Source organism: Protopterus annectens, chromosome 2.part1, assembly GCF_019279795.1.
Source record: "Protopterus annectens isolate FY-2018-M chromosome 2.part1, PAN1.0, whole genome shotgun sequence".
Classification (NCBI taxonomy): domain Eukaryota; kingdom Metazoa; phylum Chordata; order Ceratodontiformes; family Protopteridae; genus Protopterus; species Protopterus annectens.
In genome coordinates, this window is record NC_056729.1 from 1,984,867,200 (window position 1) to 1,984,894,313 (window position 27,114).

General features: G+C 42.8%; 1 protein-coding gene across 1 annotated transcript in view; it reads right to left on the reverse strand.

Annotated features, from left to right (window-relative positions):
* CWC27 (CWC27 spliceosome associated cyclophilin) overlaps positions 1 to 27,114 on the reverse strand; it is a 1,911,839-nt gene that overhangs the window by 1,405,337 nt on the left and 479,388 nt on the right. Inside the window, exon 8 of the mRNA XM_044063365.1 lies at positions 14,959 to 15,038. Within this exon, the coding sequence (XP_043919300.1) occupies positions 14,959 to 15,038 (80 nt within the window). The remainder of the gene's footprint in view (positions 1 to 14,958; positions 15,039 to 27,114) is intronic.

Sequence of the window (27,114 nt, forward strand, 5' to 3'; positions counted from 1 at the left end):
GGTATTTTCAGTTCAATATTATGCATCCAACATTACATAAATTGCTCAATTCCTGCCCTCCCTTAAATCACACTCCTGCTAAACACTATTCTGCAAATACTGTTCCCATAAATTCCATTTGTACATAATTTGTTCATTCCCTTTTCTAAAGATTTCTCTTCCAGACTTCCAGTTCTTTTATCTATTTTGCAATATTTAATACTTCAAATACAGCCTGTTTAGATTTTGATTTCTTTTTGGGAGTCATACATATGTCTGCCCATTATTCACTTTTGAACTGTTTTTCCAGTCTTTCTTCTCAATATTTTCTCTCCTATGATTGATTATTATAGTTATCATGCAATATTTATATGTACTATTAATTATCCCTTTAACAGCAGCCTTTATTCTACATTTGACTTAAAACTCTACCATAGCAGGTATTTCACTTATAATTCCACTATCCTCTTCACTTTACCTATAGTCTGATATTAATCACTGGCAGGGAAGGCAGTTTATAACCTGCAGTCAAAACATTTTTCTGGCATCAGCCGACTCAAATTAGCTTTCCACTCTCAAGCTATTTGCTCTCAATATCTTGGTTCTTTTGGCTGTTTCCTCCATTAAATTCCAGCCCCCCCACCCCCTGTTATTTTTGTGCAACTACTTGCAGTCATCCACATTGGCAAAATCTCCTTTCGCTTTTGATGTGTTGGTTTAGTTCTAAGAATAGTTTCAGCAATTATGTGAATAAAATATTTTGGTTGGTTATTATTCTCCTTAGGGATATGCATACAAAATCTCACTCTCTCCTTATTTCTTGAACTTCCTCCTCTGCTTCATCATTATCAACCCTTTCCACTTTGAATTAGAACCTTCTGCTTGTGTCACATTTATAAGCTTTAATGGTGTAGTTCTAAATGAAAAAAGGCCAGCTGGCATAATGATTAAGGTCTTTGACTCCCATGCACAAGGTACAAGGTTCAATCCTAACCTCCGACCAATGCCTGTTTGGAGTCAGCACATTCTCCCTGTGTCGCCGTGGGGTTTCTCCCATGTCCGAAAAACATGCTGAGTGCTTCCATCTCAAACTCACCAATGAATAGAGCTTTGGGCAGCAGCACAGACTCTACATAGTGCCCTATAGGGGGAAGAGTTGTACAGATCAACCGCTTGGGGCATCTACTGTGGTGCACAGTATGCTCAAGATAGGAGAATACGAATCAGAGACTGCGCACAGTGGCAGGGCTAGCCATGCAATGGTGTAGAACATGGCTCTAGGTGATGCGGTCATGTTGATTAATGTTGCCAAAATGGGCATGGGTTGTTACCGGTGATAAGTGGGTTGAGGACCAGGCCTACACTGATCTACGCCAGGGACCCTTGCTAATGATGGGAGAGGTATATGTGGCCCTATTGGCCAGTGTGTGCCCGCCATAAATCTCAGCAGTCCTGGGTCAATAACCTACTGGACGGCCGGTGTCTAGTTGCCCAGCCTGGGTTACCTGGGATATCTCAGTTTAGCGAAAGCTGGACATAAAATCAACCAACCTGCCAAACGTGAACTGAGAATTGTTACGCTTAATGTAGGTTTACTGATGGGACGCACCTTTGAAGTGGATAACATGATGACACGGAGGAGGCTGGACATCCTATGTATCCAAGAGACAAGATGGAAGGCAGTGCAGCAAAGCCATTTGGCTTGGGATCCAGACTCTACTACTCAGGTGAGGGACAGGCTAGAAATGGTGTAGGAATTGTGGTGAGATAGAGGCTTCAGAAGGCACTGACGGATATCATCAGAATTAATGACAGACTTACGGCAATCAGACTCCAGTGTAATGATAGGGCAGTATTCATAATCTCAGCCTATGCCCATCAGCAAGGCTGTGATAGTGAGGAAAACAGTGCATTCAGACAGCAGTTGCAGGACCTACTATATAAAACAGGACAACATTAAGTGGTGTTGATAATGTGTGACTTGAATGCACATATTGGGTCAGACAAAACAGGATATGAGGACTGCCTGGATTCACATGGGTGGGGCAACAAAAATAAAGAAGGAGAAGCCATTCTAGACTTCTGTCTGGCAAATGGCTTGATAGTAGCCAACACATGGCTCAGAAAGAGAGACAGTCACAAGATCACATACAAGAGTAGCCAACATGCAACTCAGGTCGACTTCCTCTTAGCATGGATGGTAAAATCCATGATTACAAAGTCATCCCCAATGAAACAGTCGGCAACCACTAGTTGCCACAATCAGCTGCAATCAGTGGTCAGAGAAAGCTCTAAGGTCAACAGAGACCAGGCCGAAGACCTGGAAGTTGACTGGAGAGAAAGCACAACTGTTCAAGGAATTACTCGGGGTTCTAGCACCCCAAGAAGAGGAGGAAATAAGTGGAGTTGAACAAGAATGGCAGCGCCTAAAAACATGCAGCATGTGTTAGGACTACAGAAAAGATATGTGGCTGAGCCTGGTATGGAAATAAAGTAAATAAGGAAGCCTGTGATGGAATGCAGAAGTCCAGGAAGTAATCAAAAGAAAGAAGGAGTGCAGGTAGAAGTGGGAGACAGAAAAGACTGATCAGGCTAGGATGGACTACTGGTTGGCTAGCAAAGAAGCCAAGAAAAAAGTTGCAATAGCAAAGAATAGGGCATCAGAGGCACTCTACCAACTTCTGGAAAGTGACTCAGTAAGGGGCACAAAGAAACTATATCAGGTTGCAAGGCAAAGACAGAAAGATAAAGAAGATAGTCAAGACACCCTTCATAAGGGATGCCAACAACAACCTACTCACCAGTCCACAGGACATCAAAGGCAGATGGAAGGAGTATTTCCAGCAGCTTCTGAATGAAGAAAACCCCACAGAAGCTGTACTGCCCCAGAAACAGCCTACGATGAGAGAAGAGGAGGAGCTCACCCTAGAAGAAGTAAGAACAGCACTAAGAAAAATGAAGTCAGGGAAAGCAGCAGGCTCAGATGAGGTCACAGCAGATATGATAAAGATGCTGGGTGAGATAGGGAAGAAATGGCTCCTGAGGGTACTAACAGCAGTGCGGAGAGAATGGCATATTCCAGATGACTGGAGAATAAGCATACTTGTCCCAGTGTACAAGAACAAAAGGGACATCCACAACTGTGGGCAGTACAGAGGCATCAAACTCCTATCACATTGCATGAAAGTTCTGGACATGGTGAGTGATAAATGGATATGCAGAGTAGTAAAATGTAAGATAGGTGATGAGCAGTTCAGATTCAGATCAAGATGCAACACAACTGACCCGATGTTTGCACTGTGACAGATACTCGAGAAGAAGCTAGAGATGAGGACAGAGTCCAACTGGACATTCCTAGCCATGGAGAAAGCATATGACAAGGTCCCAAGAAAGCTCATCTGGGCAGTACTGTGGTGGTTTGAAGTCCAAGAAATACTGGTAGAATACGTGCAGGCTATGTACAAGGACCCAACAACTCAAGTACAAACAGTGTTCGGTCTCAAAGAGGGGTTCCCAGAGAGAGTGGGTGTGCATCAGGGTTCAGCTCTGAGACCTCTGATTTTCATGCTGGTGATGGACTACAGTAGCAAACAGGTTGGAGGGGACAGATCAACAAAGTTGCTGTATGCAAATGATGTGGCATTACAGGCAGAGTCTGAGCTACAACTTCAGCAAAGGATAGGAGAATGGAATGCAAAACTGAAGGCGCATGGGATGAAACTAAGCACAGATAAGATGGTGGTAATGGCAGCAAATTGGGGAAATCAGAAGAAGCTGAGAATTGAGACAGCAGGGAAGATAGTGGAACAGGTAAACAGCTTCAAGTATCTGAGAGGGGTAGTTGAGAAGGGAAGTCTGAACGAAGAGGTCAAAGCTAGAATCAGAGGGGCTGCAGCCAACTGGCATAGAATGTCAGATGTAGTCTATGACAGAAAATTGCCAAAGAAGCTGAAAAGTAAGGTGTACAAGACAGTGGTGCGACCAGTACTACTGTATGGTACAGAAACTTGGGCAGTAAAGGCAAAGCAGTTGAAGAAAGTACAGTCGTGTACACTTACCATAAATGTAGATGTTAGTGTATTCACTGCTGCAGTCATAACATTTGGGTTATCTGCCTGCAAGTAGCCCTCAGCCAGTCTGAATACCAGAGTCTTGAATTCCTGTGTCGAATGCTGTCTCTTCTTCCGTGACGTCAGGTCCTCAGGGGTATAAAACATGCAGTCGATGCCATTACATCAGTTTTTCTTGCCCCAGATGCCAGGTGCCCCCATAATGGGAAGCAATTATATGTTATGTTACACCTCCATCAAAAAGCAAATACACCAGAAAGCTTAAATACACCAAACAAGAAAGAAAGATAGAGCCAAGAAAAGTCAGAGGGCTGGAGGGAGGGTAACCAGGAATGCAACAGTGAATCCACTCGAGCATCTACATTTATGGTAAGTGTACACAACTGTACTATGTTCTTCGTGTTTCACTGTTGCAGTCATTACATTTGAGTTGATTCCCAAAGCTTAGGAAGGGAGGAGGAAGTCAGAGAGCATTAGGACCAGCTAATAAGCCCTGCAAGACTGCAGTGGCAAAACTAGCTCTGGATATAGAAAAAATAGGCATGTGGTAATGTTTGGTGAAGGTATGTACAGAGCTCTGGGTAGTAGCTTCTAGGATTTCCCTGGTAGGGACTCCTCAGAGGAAGACTGTAGAGGTAGATGCAGCCCTGGTGGAATGTGATCTTATCTCCTGTGGGGTAGGTTTTCCATGGTGCTTATAGCAGAAATGAATGCAATGGGCTATCCATTTAGAAACGGTTTGCTTTGAAATGGCCTTCCCCTCTGCCCCTGCAGCAAAGCCAATTAGCAGCTGTTTAGATTTTCTGAGAGGCTTAGTCCTGTCCAAATAAAATCTAAGTTGTCTGTGCATGTCCAAAGAGTCCAGTATTCGCTCACCTTTGTTTTGTGGATTCGGGAAAAAGGTAGGCAAATGAATGGACTGATTTAGGGCCACACTAGACACCACCTTGAACATAAAGGAAGGATTGGTCCTGAGGGAAACCCTGTCTGCATGGAAGATAATGAAGGGCTCCACTGCCATGAGGGCCTGTAATTCAGACACTTTTCTTGTTGAAGTGATGGCTAGAAGGAAGGCTGTTTTCCAAGAAAGGAATTTCAACTCTGCAGTTGCAGCTGGCTCAAATGGAGGGAGAGTGAGCTTTTCCAATACAAAGTAAAGGTCCCAGGCTGGAGTAGGGGCTCGCCTGGGGGGGGGGGGGGGGATGTCTTAAATATTTGGCCCCTCTGAGGAATTGCTTTAGCAAGGGGTGAGAGAAGAGGGGTGGTTCAGTATTACAATGTGCTGAAATGGCAGAGACATGAATTTTAATTGACGAGAAGGTTAAACCCTTGTGGAGCATTTCTGTTAAGTACTGAAGAATATGAGGTAAGCTGGTCATTGTTGCGCCCATCCCCAGAGTCTGGCTCCAGGAACAGTATCTTTGCCACTTTTCAGCATAAGATTTCCAAGTACTAGGCCTTTTTGATTCCAGAATGACATCTAGCACCTGCTTACTGAAGGATGCTATTGGGAAGTTCAAGGAATTAGCCAGGCTGCAAGGTTCAGGGTTTGAAGCTGAGGGTGCAGAATCTGGCCCGCCTGCTGGGACAGCAGGGAGGAGGTAGGTGCCATGGTTCTAGTAGTATCATACTGCGCAAGAGGGAGTACCAATGCTGGTGTGGCCAGTCTGGTGCAATCAATACTGTCCTTGCCTTGTCCTGTTTGATCTTTAGCAGAACCTTTGAGAGGAGAGGCAGAGGGGGAAAGGCATAAACCGAGAGGCTTTCCCAGGTAAAGGACAGGACATCCACTTTCCAAGCTTGACTGTGGGGAGTCCTTGTGCAGAATTTGTCCAATTGGTAGTTTTGAGAGGAGGCAAACAGGTCTATCTATGAAGTCCCCCATTTGTTCCTCAAGAGGTTGAATATTTTTGGTTCCAGTTTCCATTCGTGTGGGTCCATGAGGTTTCTGCTTAGGTCGTCTGCCAGTGAATTTAGCTTTCCTGGCAAGAACTGAGCTTGTAGGTGTATTTGGTAGCTCAAGGCTGTATTCCACAGAGCCATGGCTAGTCTGCAGAGAGGGTATGAGTGGGTTCCCCCCCCCGCTTGTTTATGTACCATATAACTGTGGTGTTGTCTGTCTTTACCAATAACTGTCCTGGAAGGATGTGGTCTTTGAAGGCTGTCAGGGAATTCTGTACAGCTAATATTTCTTTTTGGTTGATATGCATGTGCATCTGACTCGAGTTCCATTTGCCCACCTGAGGAGCAGGAAGGGCACCTGAGGAGAAGGACCAGAGGAGGCCAGAACGTCCAGGCCTCTGGATAATACTGGCCCCAAGCTTTCAAGGGCCAAAGCCCAAAGAAGTGATCAGTTTGAAAAAACAGATCCAGATCCCCCCAGCCAAGGACTCCGGGATGACCGCTTGGTCCCGGGACTCTGCCTGCCCGGTGGAAGGCGGAGCAGAAGCAGTCAGACACTTAGACAGGATAGGTACAGAAGGGTCCCCAGGAATCCCCGTCTCCCCCCCTGTACAATCCAGGGCCAGAAAGTCTGAAGCTAATCTGGTCGGACGAGGAGAAACCAATGAGGGGTTAAGAGATGGTCCCCTAGCCGGATGGGTAGGGGACGCAAGAAGCCCCAGTTCAAGCTGAGCCTTGACAAAGGACCTCATCATCCTGTCCATATCGGTAGGGAGTAAACTCCTGGAGGATCTGGAGGAGGCAGAGGACCTAGCCAGGGATGGATGCCTAGATTTCGAGGACCTCCATTCCAAAGAATGACTTCTGTGCTTGGAGGAGGAAGGGGACAGCCACAAGCCAGAACCTGAGGAGGGAATCTTCAATGATAATGGTGGGTTCTGACACTGATCTCAGATCCAACCTCCTTGGACCTACAGACATGGCAGGAGCTGAATACATGGATCCCACATGCCTCAAATCCAAGAAAGCTGGATCCACAGCTGGTCCCGATTTGAAGGCCTTGGACCAGAGGCCTTGGATCTGGGAGAGGATTTTCATGATCTCGGATCCGAGGGCTTCTGAGCGGAAGCACCGGATCCATGGGAGTCATGCATCTTAGGATCTGAGAGCATCGAATCCAGTTGAGTTGAGTCTGGGGTCTGATCTGAGGCACTAGAATCGGACAGCCTAATTTTTTTTTTTTTTTTAGCGGAGAAGGACCCTGGAGGTAGAGGGGCCTTCCATTTGTGCTCGGAGGGTCAAGGCTTGGCAGGGGACTGAGCCTAGGAACCCCCATCAGCTAGCTCTTTCAAGAGGAGCTTGTTTCAGCACTCAACCAAAGCCCTGGGGTTGAATGCGGCACAAATGTTGCATTCAACCTTCAGGTAGTTGGCGCCCAAACAGTAAAGGTATTCCTCGTGCGAATCGGAAAAATGCATCTTCCAACCTTTTAAAACTGGTTCACCTGTCAGACGTGACAACGTACCTATAGCCATGGGACACGCAAAATCAAAGTCGGTAAGGGTGAAGCACAAGTCAGTACCAGAAGAACAACCAATCTGTAAACACTGCTAGGATATTGCAATAAGCATTAGTCAACACTAGAAAAACAAAACACATACAGACACTAGAAAAGTAACAGAAATTTAATGGCCTGTAAAATGGCGCCAAAACTAAACAACTGACAAAGATTAAACAAATGGGAGGGGAGGACTAAACTACTCTCAACTAACTCTAACTTTACTCTACTGCTAATGATTAAATACAAGGCTAAACAGGAGAAAAGAGGTTGAAAGAGCTACTTATCCCAACAAGGAAACTCAAGCCCAGAAATCTGAGTCTGTAGCTAATCGCGGCAAATGAGATCTGAGGGGGTTAGAGGGCAGCAAGGGATCATGGAAGTGAGAGGCGCTCGAGCTGAGAAGCTGTCTAAAAAGTTGTCAGCTCAGATCTGATGTTGGATCCAAGACCCAAAAGTGAGGAATAGTGACATGGATAACATCAGATCATTCCAATGTAAAACAATTTAAATTTTATTTATTTGCAGTTTGTTAATCGGGAAAGTCCCCTGGGCCAGAGTGAGCCCTTTTTCAATGGAGGCCCGGGGAGAAAAGCTTCATGTACATACATATGCATAACATACAAAAACAATATCATCTACAATCACATCAAGATTAATACAGAGTATTACAAATATAAAATCAGCAGAGTTAACACAATTTTATATGAGATAAAAATAATGGTTTGCATAGTATGCCAATGTTCTAGGTTTATGGTCTATTAAGCATTAAGATATCAAGGAGGTAGACAGTCTATAATATTTACAGTGCAGAAAAAGTGTAGTAAATTAAAGGGGAAGAACAGGATGTGTCAGAGTTAGGTGGAGTATAGAGAAAGTATACATGAAGGGAGTGCAACTATAGCAGAGAGATTAGGAGGGATGGGAGCAGGAGCACTCCCATTTGGAAGAGAGATAAGAGTGCAGTAGGATTTTGAAGGTAGGGAAGTACTAGGTAGTTTGAATATGGGGAGGAAGTAAATTTCATTTCTGTGCTAGGGAGAAAGATAAAAGAAGCAGGCCAGGAGAGTGTAAAGGTTTGTACACTTTGAGTAGGTTCTGATTATTACACCTATGGGATTGGTCAGGAAGATGCATGGTAAAGGTAGAAGAGAGAGATGGGCATTGAGAAGGGTTGAAGATGAATTTATGAGTAGTGGAGAGTTGAATGAAAGAGAGATAACTGGGGAGTTCTAGCCAGTTTTAGGAGTGTAACGAGTCACAGTGATGAGAGAAAGATTTGGTGTCTGTAGCAAACTTTGTGATTTTATTGTAGCAGGATGCCAGTTTAGTTTTGATGGTGGCTTGAAGACTAGTAGGGATGGGTGCCCCACCGTACATGAGAGAGGGGAGAAGGTAGGTAGTGGAGAGAGTAAGTTTAGTTGAAGAGGTTAGAAAGTTATTGTGGTGGTAAAGCATACCAAGTTTCTGGTGAGTTTTCTTAATGTTAGTTTGACAGTGTACGTTGAACTTAAGATGTTCATCAATAAGAACTCCTAAAAGCTTGGTATGGGAGACTACTGCGACTGGGGTCATATTTTGACTAGTTATAGAGAAGGAGGTTTTGCCTATTTTGGTGCATTTAGTAGGGGTGACAATCATAATTTTGGATTAATTGAGAGCAAGGTGATTGTTAATCATCCAAGCCTCAGTGCTGGTAAAGGCTGCCGGAGTAGCTTGCAGGAGTGTGGGGAAGAGATTCAGCACAGCAAATGATCGTAGCGTCATCAGCGTACTGGATGAGTTTAGCATTTGGGATGCAAAGATGGAAGTCATTTATGAAGATGTTGAAAAGTAAAGGGCCCAATATAGAACCTTGAAGGACACCTGTAAGGCCACCTAGGTAGGAGGAGGTACAGTTATTCCATTTAACGGCTTGTTGCCTATTGGACAGGTAACTGGAAAACCAACTGAGGAGGAGAGATTAAGGTGAGAAAGCTTAGATAATAGTAAGGTATGGGAAATGGCATCGAAAGCCTTGGATAAGTTTAAGAAAAGCGAAAATACTATGTTTCCGGAGTCGCGAGCGTGGTTGATATTGTCAAGGAATAATAGGAGGGCTGTGGTGGTACTGAGATTAGGTTAAAATCATATTGTGTTGGGGTAAGGAGATGATTGTCTAGAAGTTAAAGTAAAAGTTGCAGGTGAATAAATTTTTCAAGCATTTTTGAGATAGGGGGGAGAATGGCTATGGGGCGGAAGTTGGAGATGTCAGTGCTTTTGCCTCCTTTGTGTAAGGGAATGATGAACGTTTTTTCCCACAGAAGGGGGACATAGGATTCCTGGATGGAGTGGTTGATTAGTATACAGATGGGGAGAGCTATGCCTTCAGTAGCTAACTTGAGAAAGTTAAAAGGTAAGTTGTCAGGAACATTAGAACAAGGTTTTAGTTTATTGAGAATTTTTTTATAGTATTAACAGGGATAGGTTTGAGGGAGAATGGAGGGGGGAGTGGAGTATTGATGGTGGAAGGAAGAGTATAGGGGGTGTAGAAGGGGCGGATGAGTTTTTGGGGAAAGATGTGATTAGCTTGGCTATTGAGTCAATGAAAAAGGAATTAAATTTGGAGGCTATGATATGGTCAGGAGCATTAGGGTCTGGGCAAGGGTTGTGTTTTCTGCCGGGACTAAGGAGGGAGGTGATACTGCTCAAAAATTTCTTGAGGTTGGTTTTGTGACGGTTTTGTAGCTTAGAGTAATAGGATTTACTGTCAGAGGCAATATGTTTTTTAACTAAATTTCGAAGTAATTTACAGTCGCTAAGGGGAGTTTGTCATTTTAAATTTTTGGTGGAGTTTCTACGATTTATCATGGATGTACATGATGGTTATGGTATCTTTGGAGAGCCATGAGGCCACTTTGGATTTGACTCTTAGTTCTAGGGGGAGCAAAACTGTTTAGTATGTTAATGAAGGAAGAACTGAAGTAAGAAACAGCGTCAACAAGAGGAAATGTTTTCAGAGGGTTCCAGTTCATTTGTTTTAAGCATTCGGAGAAGGATTGAGGGTTGAAATTTGTAAGGGTACGGGTTGAGATATAGTTATGTTGTAGGTGTAGGAAGGAAGGAGAGTGAAGTGCAAATGCAGGCAGGTGATCGCTAAGGGAATCGGGCAGGGTTCCATTATCAGAGATGTTGGGATGGGAAGCTAACATCCAGTGTAGGATAGTGCCTGAAGAGTTAACTTTAGTGGGACAGGTGGGAGAGTTAATTAATTGAGAAAAAAAACTATAGGTTTATACTGTGGATGGTGGTGGTTGAGTGGATAGAAGAGGCCAGCATGTGCAGCAAATAAATCTTTTATTGAAAAATAGCTATAAATAAGGCATGAAATGCCACAAAGCATTAGTAATCCGTTCAAACCGGTTTTGGCTATTCAGCCTTCTTCAGTGAAAAAAGGATTTGTCTTGCAGAAAATCTCATAAATATTTATACATACCACCAACCAATGGAGAAATGGTATAGTCCAACCCTTAGGCTGGTAATACAGTACTATTGTATATTGGTAAATAACCATAGAAATCATCAGTAAGGTTTGTCACTACATATGGCAGGAACCATAGAGTTATTAGAAACATTCTTGATGCCAATTGGAACATATTACTAGCCAATGACCAACTAAGAATGGTTTTGGGCCCCAAATGTCAGTTTTCCTACAGACAAGGCAAAACTCTAAGAGCCTTGTTCTCACATTACAAGCATAAAGAAAGTGGGTGTGCCATCTATAAACAGATGACTATGTCTGGAGACCAACTTTTGGGAACTTTTCCATGTGGCCACTGTACATCCTGCAATCAAGTAAGTAAATTAAAACAATTTAGTAGTGCAAATACAAGCACAGTGTATGATCTGAGAGTCTTTGGAAATTGCAGTAGTAGTTGGGTTATATATTTGGCGACATGCCAATGCTCAGCATTCTATGTAGGACAGACATCCCGTTCACTCAGAGTCAGGATGGGGGAACATAAAAGTGATATCAGGAATAAAAAAGAGACAAATGCTCTTTATCGACATACACTCAAACACAATAATGCAAAATTTATGTTCATGATTATAGACAAAATTACCGGAGACAGGAGTAACCAACAAGGGTGGCACAGCATATTGAACCACAAAGAAAAATATTAGATCATTCACCTTGGGGCTCTTTTTCCCCCTGGCCTTAATGACCATTTATAATTGGGATTCATTGTAAATGTTGCAACCATCTTACAGATGTGGTACGATTGGGAAGAATTTTCAATTATTCTACTGACATTTTCCCATGACATGGATCATATTGGTTTATTAATCATTAATCCAATCAAAAGATATGACATAGTCTATGTTGTATATTCCTAAATTGTTATAGGCTACATTGTCTAACTACATATTACAGAACTCTTTTTTATTTAGTGTTTATAAACACATTATTGCCAGCTTAGGTGATTAATATTTGTTACTGAAAGGCTCTATATATCAGCCCACTTCCAAGTTTTGGGGCTTCTATTTAGTTTATTAATCCCACATCCAACACTATCATTTATAGCAGATACATATTAAGAACATTGATATAGTGTACCCTGAATATACTAGGATATTTACATAAGTTACTATAATCACACCACTTATGACACTGGATACTTTGTAACTTGCCCACAGCATGTCCTAATACGCAATATACTGTTGACAATATTCCTTTATCATGTAGAGGATTATTATGTACTATAATCCGATTTTTATGGATCTTTTGTTAAAAGTATCATATTATACTCATTTTCATGTCAATGGGGTTTTCATGTTTTTTACAGCATGTCCCCAGTATAGTATTTTATTGGAAGTCTATTGACATTTTTGTTTATCACTTTTTATGTATATTAGTCATATACTACTATCTTTGTGGTTTATGGTCTCTGTATAGTACTTATAACACATGCTATTTTCAATATTGTTTTATATTTTGTTAAACGTTTACAGTTTTCTGATGATGATTTCTATGGTTATATACCAATATACAATAGTATTGTATTACCAGCCTAAGGGTTGGACTATACCATTTCTCCATTGGTTGGTGGTATGTATAAATATTCATGAGATTTTCTGCATGACAAATGCTTTTTTCACTGAAGAAGGCTGAATAGCCGAAACCGGTTTGAACGGATTACTAATGCTTTGTGGCATTTCATGCCTTATTTATAGCTATTTTTCTATAAAAGATTTATTTGCTGCACATGCTGGCCTCTGGTGTTTTATCGATTTGTGGTTTGGCCGGGCATTCTGTACTGGCGAGGCGTTGAGTTCTTCATTCATGAGTGGATAGAAGACCTGTTGATGTTAAGGTCTCCTAAGATAACTGTTTTGTTACTAACATTAGATGAGAACCAAGAAAGAATATCTTAGTGTAGGAATATTGTTACCTGGTGGAATGTATAGGGCAGCTATCACTATGTTTTTGTGATTGTTAATCTTTAGGAAGGCCAAGGTTATTTTGGCTGTAGAAAACTGAGGTACGGGGTTAGTGTAGAGTGTAACTCTTAGGGAGGAGGAAAAAAAGTAGGGCTACTCCACCTCCTTTCCTATGGGTTCTGTCATTTCTTATGATTCTGTAGTTGGGGGGGGGGGGGGGGGGGATTTCGCAATCTTTCAGGTGAGGCTTGAGCCAGGTTTCAGAAATAGATAGATTGTCAGGGTGGTTGTGGGACAGCCAAGCATGGAAGTAGGGCAGTTTGTTACAGAGGCTTTGAGTGTTAATAGCAGCGAAAAGGAGAGACTTGTTGGGAGAGGATAGAGGCGTTAGAGAGCAGTTTGTGTTGAGATAGGCAGGAGGTCCAAGACTAGGGTGAATATCACCAGATTGGAGGATGTGGATTAGATCTAGTACGAAGGGTAGAAGTTCCTTAGGATCTCTAGAAGTTGGGTAGGGAAGAAGGAGGAAAGGAGAAATTGAGGGGTGGAGGTGATTTTAGAGGTCACAAGAATCTGTTAAAAAGGAAAGAGTTGTTGGGTTGGTATAGGTAAGGAGAAAAGTAGCCCGAATAGTGGGGTTATTGTTTGGGTAGGGTAGAGGTAATATGGTAGGGTGGAGAGTAAGTGAAGTCTGGGAGGTAAGTGAGGTGAAAGAAATAACAGAGGGAGAATGGAAGAAAAATTATAGGAGTAGTGGCTTAAGAGGGAAGATATGCATGGTTGTGTGACAATATAGCAAGGTTGGTTAATAATATGAGAGGGTGTATTAGTGTGATTGATAGAGAGAGGTATAGTGTATTGAAAGTGCTGAGGTGGGGGTGTGTGTTAATACAGGAAAGATAAGCTGGAATAATTAGCTAATGGGAGATAGTAAGTTGGGGGAAAGGAGGGGCCTGATGTCAGTGGTTCAGTGTAGAGTAGGAGTGGCTTGACGGCTATAAATGTAGAGATAGCGGGGGCAGGTGGATAATGGAAATTCAGTGAAATCAACAGGGATGGATTTATGGTAACCACCACCTATAGATGAACTCTAGTAATAATTTAAAAGAGTGAACCTGAGAAAGCAAATTAAAGATTCACCAGTATGGCTTTTTTTGCCCTCTGTTTAGCTTTGAGCATATGAATGAAACTGTAAAAATTAATACACTGTGCCTCCCAGCAAATGAGTTAAGAATAACTGTCTTTCGGCTTTTCCTGGTTAGGGGTCGCCACAGCGGAACTCCGGGTCCGCTAATGATTGGCAGTAGATTTTTACGTGCTGGCTTGCCGGGCCTAACGCACAACCTTCAACAAAGGAACGCCCATTCACACATGTCGACACACAGAAGACGCTCTAACTGAGAATCGAACATGCAACGTCTAACTGTGAGGCGACAACGCTACCGCAGCACCACCACCGCAGTTAGCAAATGAGTTAAGAATCAAATGTAGGAGTAAACTTGCACATTTTAATAATAATTATCACTATGAACCATATATGTAAATGTATTCTTAGCAAATGAGTTAAGAATACATTTACATATATGGTTCATAGTGATAATTACTATTAAAATGTTAAAGTTTACTCCTACATTTGATTATATGCATGTTCTGTATGATAAATAAGTAAACACAGAACAGAGAAAGCTGGAGACTACGTACAAGTTGTGATTTTATATGTTTTGGTTCAAAATATTTATCTGTAAACTCCATGGAGGATTCCCAGATGAAATAAGGAAGTCCACAGATTCTTTGACATGTAAAAATATAAAACCATCTTCATCAGCCAGCTGTCTTTCTGAAAGTGCTTAGATGACAGTTATTACAATAACACAAAATGTGCAGACAGGAAGCTGTAAAAGGAACATATCTTGAGGTTGACCAGTATCAGCCTAAAAATTAACCTAATTTCAGAACTGGCTAGATCACTTAATTATAGTATAAAAGTTCCAATAAATTTGCTATACACATACTACCCTTTATACATACCTTTCAACAACCGGAATAGAGCTTAACCTTGGATCATCCTTCAGCAAATCATGACTGCTTTTACTTTTTCCTTTCATGCTCTGTAAAATAAAAGGAAATAAATTTAGGAAACTACATCATAGCAGCACCAATGAAAACATATCATTTCAAAATGTCTTATCTTTGATCCCATAACAAAATAAAAAGGTCATACACAAGGAAAGTACAGTTGTGCGAGTATACTCACTTCAACTACTAATGTTTGAGTAAGATCACTGATGCAATATAATTCCTTACACATGGGAATTATCCAAAAGTGAACATTCACTTTCTGATCTGACGTCCAGAGCTTCTGGATGTCCCCCACTGTGATGATGTTCTCTTCTCCTAGTGTATGTGATAATGACTCATGCCAAATAAAAATGGACATCAGCAATCTTAATCTCCAGTTCTTTTAGAGCTAGATGATCACCAGCAAATGTGCCCTTTCACAATGGGCAAATGCAATTACATCTGTCCCTGTTCTGTGATGCCACTGGAGACAGAGATGGTCGGTTCCCTTTCATACAGGTCCACTACAGTCAAGTGTTGAAGCATTCTGGGATGGCTCCAAGGGTGTGGTCCCCATTTGAAATTAAATAGAGTGCTAATTTGTAGCTTGAGAATTATGGCATGATTCCTCTTACAGTTCAAAAAAGGTTCAACAGCAGTAAACGACTGTTAGAGAACTCAGTACAAATAAAAAAAAACTCCCAACTTCGAACGTCAAACAGTTTAATAAAAAACAAAAAGCAAAGCTTTTGGGATAATCCCTTCTTCAGTGTTAATACATCCAGTTATATTAAAAACTCCCTTTATACAAAAAAGCGCAAGTCATTTGAACACAGCCAACCAATAAAAACACTAATAGCACAATTAAGCATTTAAATAATTAACTACAAAACTGTTTCATTAGGATGGGTTTTAAAGGCACAGTGCTATTCGAACCAGAGTCATTATCTGCTCTCAGTCTAAGAATCCAACCATATTCACCAATTTCCAATGCATTACCTGGATCTATGTTAAAACAATGAAAAGTGTACATATCGAACACTCAGATGAGCGAAAATGCATATAATCAAAATCACTATTAAGGGGGGCTGCGCCCCCCTTAAAAATATATTCCAACTCCGAGATCGCACTACAGTGAGGAAAGGACATATTTTCCGATCCTCACTGTACCGCAATCTCAAAATATCTAGGACGCTTACCTGCGTTTTCGCTCATCCGAGCATTCAATATTTACACTTTTCATTGTTTAACATAGACCATTACTTCCGCGGTGGTGCAGCGGTAGCATTGTTGCCTCACAGCAAGAGGATCTCCCGTTCAATACTCGGCTTGGGTTGGGAGTGCCTTCTGTGTGGAGTCTGCATGTGCTCCCCGCGGTTGAGTGGGCATTCGAAAGACATGCGTTGAATGGGTGTGCCTTCGTTGAAGGTTGGGCATCAGGCCGGCAACTCGCCACCATAAAAAAACAACTGCCAATCATTAGTGGACCGGAGTTCCGCTGTGGCGACCCCTAACCGGGAAAAGCCGAAAGACAAAGAAAGAAGATTGTTTAACATAGACCCTATTATCTACATTTCCTCCCCAGTTTGATTTATAAACAACTGTTATCACCCTAAATTTAAAATCATGCCCATTTCTCTCTAGTATATGTTTACTTGATGCATTTATTATTATAGCCCTCATATTTCTGATTTGTGCTCAACAATCCATTCCCTGAACCTGTTGCTGCATTTATCAACATAAAACGAAGGACAAGCAATGCAGGTAGCAATATATACCACATGTGTAGTGGTGCATGTAGCATAACAATGAAGAGTGTAAGTTTTCTCGGTAATGGGGTGTATAAAAACATTATTAGTCATAATGTCTTTGCAGCAGTGACAGTTAAAACACGGCACTTGAATTTGCTTGTTCGTGCTCAGCACTTGTTCAGAACTTGTTGTAAGCACTAAATAAGCTACAAATTACTACAGCATTCAACCTCCCCCATTACCTAGAGGAAAACTGTTTTTGTACTTACTTTCCTCACTTGTTTAGAGAATAACAGCTCTTGTACTCACTTTCCTCACTTGTCTAGAGGAAAACAGTTTTTTATTCAAGCATATCAAAGGGTCAACTCCCAGTGTTCTCTCCTGTCTATCTGATGAATCTAGGCATCTTGGGACAATTTGGCAATTTCCTCATGTACACAAACAACCCTCTCCTCCTACCACCCAACACTACAACCTGCGAGAGATGCACTTATCTAGCCAAACTAGAGGTAAAACTCTCTCCAACCAAGACTGAACTTGACAGTCAAGAGGATTATACCAAAATCCACACATAGAAATACAAAAACATTCGTGGAGGCTCTCAATAATAATCTGCTCAAGCAACAGAGACCTCCAAAGCAGAAACGCAAGCAACCACCACGCCCCAAACACAACCCAAATGACACATAGCCCACAGACTCAGTGTGCCACTCAACCACAGCCCATAAAGCAAAACAATGTACCCAACACACTAGTCATAGGTGACTCTATAGTCAGGAACACTGATGTCCCACTCACCAGGCTAAACAAGGAGAAGGTTACTGTCAGCTGCCTACTGGGTGCCAGGATCTGCCACATAACCCACGCACTCCACAACAAATACAAATATGACTCTGTCATTGTCCATGTTGGTGTGAATGACCCGAGATGTACCTCCCTGTACTGCATGAAAAGAGACATGGAAGAGCTCTCCGATCTTGTAGCCCAGGCATGTATGACCATAGCCCTGAGGAGCATCCTGCCATCACCCAGAATGATACCGCAGTACAAGGACAAAATGACTGACTTCAACAATTGGCTAAGCTTCTGGTGTCATTCTAAGGGGATCCAGTATCTGTCTGCTTGGGACGACATGGTCGACAGACCATGATGCTTTGCCAGAGATGGCCTGCACCTGTCACCCCTGGGATTCCAGATACTGGCTAAGGCTCTTGCAGCCCTTATAGTGCCTTTTTTAGGCAAGGTTCAAATGACAAATTCTCCACGGTAACAGGAAAATACAGTTGTATACACTTACCATAAATGTAGATGTTCGAGTGTATTCACTGTTGCAGTCATTACATTTGGGTTATCCTGCTGGCAGGTTGCCTCAGTCGGCCTGAATTCCAAAGTCTTGGGTCCTGAGTCAGTTGCTGTCGCCTCCTCCCTGACGTCAGGTCGTCAGGTGTATAAAAGATGCAGCAGACGCCATTTTACTAAGTTTTTCTTGCCCCAGATGTCAGGTGCCCCCAAAAGGGTAGGCTAAAATTATATAAGTAAAACATACATGCACCAAAATAAGCTTTATCTTCATCTATAAGCAAATACACCACCTAGGTTGTATAGATTAGAGAAGTAAAGATAAGTTCCAGCAAAAATAAGGGGGATGGTGGGTGGGTAACCTGGACTGCAACAGTGAATACACCCGAACATCTACATTTATGGTAAGTGTACACAACTGTACTATGTTCTTCGTGTTTCACTGTTGCAGTCATTACATTTGAGTTGAGTCCCAAAGCTATTGTTGGGGGGCTGGAGCTAAACTGCATTAGGAGCGGCTATGAGGCCCTGCAGAACTGCAGTGGCAAAGCCTGCCCTGGATTTAGAGTAAAGAGGCAGATTGTAATGTTTTGTAAAGGTATGCAATAAACTCCAAGTAGCAGCCTCCAAAATGTCTTTGATTGGTACTCCCCTGAGAAAGACTGCAGAAGTGGCTGCAGCTCTGGTTGAATGTGGCCTAATGCCCTTAGGCACTTGTTTGCCATGCTGTGAGTAGCAGAAACGAATGCAGTGACCTATCCACTTTGAAATAGTCTGCTTGGAGATAGCCATTCTTTGTGATGCTGTGGCATATGCCACTAGTAATTGCTCTGTCTTTCTTAAAACTTTAGTTTTGTCCAAGTAGAATCTTAGTTGTCTGTGTAAATCCAAAGAATGCAGAATTTTCTCCCCCTTGTTTTGCGGATTTGGATAAAAGGTTGGCAAATTAATTGTTTGGTTAAGGGCTACACTGGATACCACCTTAGGCATAAATGTAGGGTTTGTTCTCAGGGAGACCCTGTCTGGATAGAAAATGATAAAGGGTTCCACGTCATTATTGCTAGGAGCAGAGCTGTTTTCCAAGATAAGAACTTTATGTCTGCAGTAGCAGCTGGCTCAAAAGGAGGTAAGGTGAGTTTTTCCAAGACATAATTGAGGTCCCATGCAGGTATTGGAGTTCTCCTTGGAGGCCTTAAGTTTTTGGTTCCTCTGAGGTACTGCCTTAATAAAGGATGAGAAAAGAGTGGTGGCTCTGTATTGTAATCAGCCGAAATGGCAGAGGCATGGATTTTAATTGATGAAAAAGATAGGCCTTTTTCCAGCATCTCAGTTAAATTTTGCAAAATCTGAGGAATATTTGGGACAGCTGTATCAGTTCCTTGAGCTTGGTTCCAAGCGTAAAATCTCTTCCATTTCCCAGCATAGGATTTTCTAGTACTAGGCCTTTTGGATTCTAAAATGACATCCATCACAGCTTTACTGAGAGGTGTGGTTTGTATGGCTACATTATCCGCCATGCTGCCAGGTTTAGGGTCCTGAGTTGGCTGTGCAGAATCTGATTGTTTTGCTGGGACAGTAGATGAGGCATTTGAGGTAAGGTCCAGGCTGGGCATTGGGATAAGTTCCTTAAGATCGGATACCAGTACTGGCGTAGCCAGTCTGGGGCAATCAGAATAATTTTTGGTTTCTCTTGCCTGACCTTTAGGAGTACCTTGGGGAGGAGAGGCAGTGGAGGAAAGGGGTATACTGATAGGTTTGTCCAGTTGAAAGATAAGGCGTCCACTTTCCAAGCTTGTCTGTGATAAGTCCTTGTGCAGAATATTTTTAGTTGATTGTTTTGAGGAGAGGCAAATAGATCTATGTCCAGGCGTCCCCATTTCATTGTTATCATGCTGAAGACTTGTGGATCCAGATGCCACTCGTGGGGATCCATGAGGTTTCTGCTTAGTTTGTCTGCCAGAGTATTTTCCTCTCCTGGCAGGAATTGTGCCTGCAGATGAACTTGGTAAGTCAATGCTGTGTCCCATATAGCCATGGCTAGTCTGCACAGAGGGTAAGAATGAGTGCCCCCCTGCTTGTTTATGTACCACATGACCGTGGTGTTGTCTGTCTTTATCAGTAGTTGTCCCGGATGAAGTAGGTCTTTGAAGGCTGTCAGGGCATTTTGAACAGCTAGCATCTCTTTTTGATTGATATGTAGATGCTTTTGGTTTGTGGACCAGGTGCCCTGAATGCCTCTTCCTGCCATGTATGCCCCCCAGGCATAATCTGATGCATCCGTCGTTAGGCTCTGCCTGGCTGGGGGTAGTGAGAATGGCTGTCCCTTGTTTTGGTGACAAGCCTTTGCCCACCATCAAAATTCCTGTTGCAGGCAGGGAATGAGAGTAATCATTGTTTCCAGGCTGTGGCAATGTTGTGTCCAGACACTTTTTAGGTACCATTGAATTTTCCAAATAGTCTTGCATATGGAATTAGTAAGATGCAGGATGCCATGAAGCCCAAAGCCTGCAGAATTTTTCTTGCAGATAACTGGGCCTTTGTTGCCATTTCCTTGAAATAGGTAGTCAGTTGCTTTTGTTTGTCTGGAGTGAGATAAGCCATCTGGGCAGTTGTATTTAAGCTTGCACTCAGGAATATTATCTCTTGAGAGGGTACTAGTTTTGATTTCTTTTTGTTGACTGTATACCCTAGGCCTGTTAAAAGTCTTATCACAAAAGTCAGATGCTGTTGTAGAATGTCCTTGTTCTCTGTTTGTATGAGGCAGTCGTCCAAGTAAGGATATATCTGTATTTTATTCCTCTTTGTCTGCAGTAAGCAATAACTGGTGCCAGGCACTTTGTGAAGACCCTGGGCGCAGTAGATAAGCCAAAGGGCAATGCAGTGAATTGGTAATGCTTTGAGCCAGCCTTGAATCTGAGGTATCTTCTGCATGATTGCCTGACTGGGACATGCAGGTATGCCTCTTTTAGGTCTAAAGTCACAAGCCAAGCCTTGCTGCCCAGCATGGGCAGAAGCTGCTGTAAGGTCAACATCTTGAATTTTGGTATATTCAGGAAAGTGTTTAGAATAGATAGGTCCAGTATTGGTCTCCATGCTTTGTCCTTTCTGGGTACCAAGAACAGTCAGAGTAAAATCCTTGTCCCTGCTCTTGCTGTGGTACTTGTTGAATAGCTCTCATGTCCATGAGAGCTGCGACTTGTTTTTGAGCCTCTGCCCACGTTGATTTTTTGGCAGGTCTGGCCAACCGTTTGCCTTTGGCAGGGTATGGAAATGAAACCTGTAGCCTTGTGACACTATGTCTAGAGCCCATTTGTCCTGGGTTATAATGTGCCAATTTTGAGAAAAAAGTGCTAGTTTTCCCCCTAAGGGTGCTGCCAGAAGATAAGTGCTTGGCACAGGCAGGGGAAGTCAGTGGGACTGTTTCCTGTATGATTGTGATTTGTACTCTCCACCTTTGGAGGTAGAAGCATTCCACTGCTTAGACCTGTAGGATCTTTGCGGCTGTGATCTGCCTCTAGGGCGCCTGGATCTGCCCCTTTGAGGTCTGTCTGAGACTGAAAAGGACCAATTATTTGTAGGCCAGTGTTTGCTAAATCTAGGTGGCTGTACCTGTAAGAAATCCTTGACCATTTGCATAGATTTAGCTTTCACCTCCATTTTCTTTAACACCTCTTCTGCCTTAACAGCAAACAAGGTATCATGTTGTAAAGGAGCATCTAATAATTTTGCTTTAACATGGTCAGGCAGATTTTGTTCCTTTAACCAAGCATGCCTCCTAATGACAGAACCCATAACAGAGGCCCTGCAGGAGGCCTCCAGAGAATCCAACCCAGATTGCAAAGTATGCTTTCCAACTTGTTCAGCTGCATGCAATAAATCCTGCAATTCATTGTTTTCTGCACATTCAGAATTTGCCATCATTTTCTGTTTATGCAGTGTCATGATATATTGCTGATATCTGAGCATATGAAACTGGCAATTTAAGGCCCTTATAGCCAAAGTAGCAGATGTCTATATCTTTTTTCCCCATCTATCCAGAGCACTAGAATCCCTGTCAGAGGGGGTAGGATTTTTTGCAGTAGGGGTAGGATTTTTTGCAGTAGAAGCCTTGACCCCTTTTGGACACTGAGAAATAGTTTCTGGGTCTGCAGTAGGGTTTTTGAAAAGGAATTTATGAGAGTCAGGGAACCTGTAGTACCTGCCCGGCTTAACAGGAGCTGGAGGTAAAGAGTCAAGGGTCAGACTAGACTCCGAGAACAAATCATCTACAATGTCCAACAAGGGTGGAATATAGCTAGAGGCCTGTGTTGAGGTAGTAAAAGGAAGTCTCTGAGCCTTTTCTTAGACTCTGAAAAATCTTGGCTCTCCCAGTGGAAGTGCTCCCTCATGGTATGCAAGGTTTCTTCAAAAAGAGTAGTCCTCAGGAGGAGAAGCTGAAGGAATTGATTCTTCAGCATCAGAATCCTCTTAGGGGGGAAGAGAATATTCCTGATCAGTAGAGGAATCAGAAGAAATGGAAACCTGATCTGAAGATTCATAGTCTGTCTCTTGCCTAGGCCTCTTATCAGGAGGGAGATGGGAACCCCTGATCAAGGTAATTAAGTCTTCGGCCATTTTGAGCATCTGTTTTTTTGGGCATGGAGGCCTGTCCCTGTGACTGGTGAACTTGTTTCTTTGCCTTTAAAGGTGTTTTAGTCTTTGTCTTTAAAGTCAGTCGTCCAAAATAGCTTAATGCAAAATCTTACTGACGCTTAATAGTGTGTTGGTTAAATCTAGCATAAAACCGACAACTAGCAACGTCGTGGTCAGGGCCTAGGCAAGGAATACAGTAAGAATGAAAGTCCTTATGAGGTATTTGCTTCCCACAAGAAATACAATTATTAACTTTTTCTGACATTGGTCTGGAGCAAGAAAAATGTTTCCCCAATGGGGTACTTAGCTTTTAATGAAGAATTCGGATCTGAAATTCGAACACAAAAATCTCAGGAGTCGGACGACCGGCACTTGCAAACTGCTTCTGCTTCGGGCACCGCGCGGCAAGAAAGACTAAATAAAATGGTGTCGGCTGCATCTTTTATACCCCTGATGACCTGACGTCAGGGAGGAGGCGACAGCAAAAGACTCAGGACCCAAGACTTTGGAATTCAGGCCAACTGAGGGCAACCTGCCAGCAGGATAACCCAAATGTAATGACTGCAACAGTGAAATACAAAGAACATCAGGCAAGTAAAAACTGAGGGTAATGCTACTCAATGCTAAAAGTCTAAATCTCAAAATGCACTCCCTTGAGGCACTACTTAAAATGGAGAATATCAATATCTGTGCAGTGACTGAAACCTATTTCAAGGCTCCAGACAGCACCCCTGCATTACCAGGCTATAACTCATACCACACTTTTCGGCCATCTAACCTAGACTGGAACACCAAAGGCAGAGGTGTGTCCATATTCATTAAGGATATCTGCACCTCCAGGCTAGTTGCTCAGCATAATGCATCAGAGGTTATCCATGTGCAACTAACTCTGGGCAAAACTGCAATCCAAGTTGTAGCTTGCTACAGATCCCCCACCACGCCCCAGGATTTCCACTCCTCTATTCCTGATATATTGGAAAATATTAGGGTTCAACCAAACACCCTAATAATCGTCGATTTCAACTACCCCACCAGTAACTGGGAAAACTACTCGTGTACCAACTCCTTCGCTCAACGCTTTCTGGAATTCATAAATTTCAATATCCTGAATCAACTTATCCACACTCCCACCAGGGGCAACAATATCCTAGACCTAGTCATTACCAACATGAGTGACGGGTGTTCCACACCTGAAGTCAACTCCTCGTTGTTCAGATCCATCCATAAGCTAATCACGCTAGATATCCACATCCCGCCCCCACTCCCCATTACGGAAACTATGGTAAAAAATTTCTCCAAAGCCAACTTCATGCTTCTTAAGACAGAAGTGGTGAAAGTACAGTTGTGTACCTACCATAAATGTAGATGTTCGAGTGTATTCACTGTTGCAGTCATTACACTTGGGTTATCCTCCTGGCAGGCGACCCGCAGTCGGCCCGAGTTCCAAAGACTTGGTCCGGAGTCAGTTGCTGTCGCCTCTTCCCTGACGTCAGTGCGCCAACGCCATTTTCTTCAGTTTTTCTTGCCCCAGATGTCAGGTGCCCCCAGATAGGAAGGCTGGAAAGATAAAATTATGCCAACAAACATGCATATATAACTATAAACATTTCTTTCATCTATAAGCAAATACAACACATAGGTAGCATAGAGATGAGTAGTACAGAAAAGTCCCTGCAATGGAAAAAGGGGATGGTGGGTGGGTAACCTGGACTGCAACAGTGAATACACTCGAACATCTACATTTATGGTAGGTACACAACTGTACTATGTTCATCGTGTTTCACTTTGCAGTCATTACACTTGGGAAGAATCCCAAAGCTGAGGTTGGACGGCTGGGTCTAAATTGGATTTGCAGAGGCTAACAAACCCTGCAGAACTGCAGTGGCAAAGCCTGCTCTGGATTTAGAGAAGAGAGGTAAGTGGTAGTGCTTGGTGAAAGTGTGCACTGAGCTCCAGGTTGCAGCTTCTAAAATGTCTTTGGTTGGTACTCCTCTGAGGAAAGCTGCTGAAGTGGCTGCTGCTCTGGTAGAATGAGGCCTAATGCCCTTAGGCACTGATTTGCCATGTTGTGCATAACAGAAGCGGATGCAGTGTCCTATCCATTTCGAGATTGTCTGCTTTGTAATAGGCTTTCCTTGTGATCCTGCAGCATATGCTACAAACAGTTGCTCAGTTTTTCTGAAAGCTTTTGTTTTGTCCAAATAGAATCGTAGCTGCCTGTGTATATCCAAAGCATGCAGAAGTCTCTCCCCTTTATTCTGGGGATTTGGGTAAAATGTAGGCAAATGAATGGTTTGGTTTAAGGCCACATTGGAGATCACCTTTGGCATGAACGTTGAGTTTGTTCTAAGAGACACCCTGTCCTGATGAAAAAGGAGGAAAGATTCCACAGCCATTAATGTCTGTAACTCTGAGACTCTTCTTGCAGAAGTTATTGCTAGGAGCAGAGCAGTTTTCCATGACAATAATTTTAGATCAGCTGTGCTGGCTGGTTCAAAAGGAGGCAGTGTGAGTTTTTCTAAAACAAAATTGAGGTCCCAAGTAGGTACTGGTGCTCTCCTTGGGGGTCTTATATTTGTTGCCCCTCTGAGGTACTGTCGTAGTAGAGGATGTGAAAAAATAGGAGGTTCCGTATTGTAAAGAGCTGAAATGGCAGAGGCATAGATTTTAATAGATGAGAAAGATAAGCCTTTGTCCAACATCTAAGTTAGGTATTGTAAAATCTGAGGTATATTAGGGACCAGTGGTTCGAGCCCTTGTGCCTGGTTCCAAGCACAGAATCTTTTCCATTTTTCTGCATAAGATTTCCTAGTGCTGGGCCTCCTGGCTTCTAAAATGACATCCATAACAGCTTTAGAGAGAGGTGCAGTCTGAGTAGCTACATTATCTGCCATGCTGCCAGGTTTAAGGTTCTGAGTGGACTGTGCAGAATCTGATTGTCTTGTTGTGTCAGAAGATGAGGCATTAGAGGTAGAATTCAAGGTGGGCCTTGAGACAAATTCTTTAGGATTGGGTACCAGTGCTGGCGTGGCCAGTCTGGCGCAATCAGGATCATTTTTGGCCTTTCTTGTCCGACTTTTAGTAACACTTTGGTGAGAAGAGGCATCGGAGGGAAGGCATACACTGTCAGGCCTTTCCAGCTGAATGAAAGAGCATCCACTTTCCATGCTTGAGGGTGATAAGTCCTTGTGCAAAATTTCCGTATTTAGTAACTGTGAGGGGAGGAAAAGAGATCCATGTTTGGGCGTCCCCATTTCCTTGTTATCATGCTGAATATTTGTGGATTGAGCTTCCATTCGTGAGGATCCATAAGATTTCTGCTTAGTTCGTCTGCCAGTGTGTTTTTTGTTCCTGGCAGGAATTGTGCCTGCAGATGTACTTGACAGGTCAGTGATGTGTTCCACAAAGTCATGGCTTGTCTGCATAGGGGGTAAGAATGAGTGCCCCCTTGCTTGTTTATGTACCACATAACTGTGGTATTGTCCATCTTTATTAATAGTTGTCCAGGATGTATTAGGTCCTTGAAAGCTGTCAGGGCATTCTGTACAGCTAGCATCTCTTTTTGATTGATGTGAAGATGCATTTTTTCCTTGGTCCACGTGCCCTGAATACATTTTCCAGCCATATGTGCCCCCCAGGCATAATCTGATGCATCTGTTGTTATTGTCTGCCTGGCTGTGGGTAGAGTGAAAGGCTGTCCCTTGTTGTGGTGACAGGCCTGGGCCCACCATCGAAACTCCTGCTGTAGGCAGGGAGTTAAGGTTATGATTGTCTCCAGACTGTGACAATGATGATTCCAAACACTTTTTAGGTACCATTGTAGTTTACTCATATGCAGTTTTGCATATGGAATTAGGAGAATGCAGGATGCCATGAAGCCCAGGGCCTGCAGAATTTTTCTTGCAGGGAGCTGGGTTTTTGTTGCCATCATTTGAAAGTAATAAGTCAGTTGCCTTTGTTTGTCTGGCGTGAGATAAGCCATCTGGGCAGTTGTATTTAAGCTTGCACCCAGGAATATTATCTCTTGAGAGGGCACTAGTTTTGATTTATTTTCGTTTACTGTGTACCCTAGGCAAATCAGCAATCTTTTTAGAAACGCCAGATGCTTTAGAAGAATGTCCTTGCTGTCTGCTTGAATAAGGCAGTCGTCCAAGTAGGGATATATTTGAATTCCTTTCTGTCTGCAAAATGCAATTACTGGTGCCAGGCATTTTGTGAAGACCCTGGGTGCAGTAGATAAGCCAAAGGGCAGTGCAGAGAATTGGTAATGCATTGAGCCTGCTATGAATCTGAGGTATCTTCTGCAAGATTGTCTGATTGGGACATGCAGGTATGCCTCCTTGAGGTCCAAAGTAATTAGCCAAGCCTTCTTGCCTAGCATGGGCAGAAGTTGCCGTAGTGTTAACATTTTGAATTTTGGAACATCCAGGAAAGTATTTAGGAC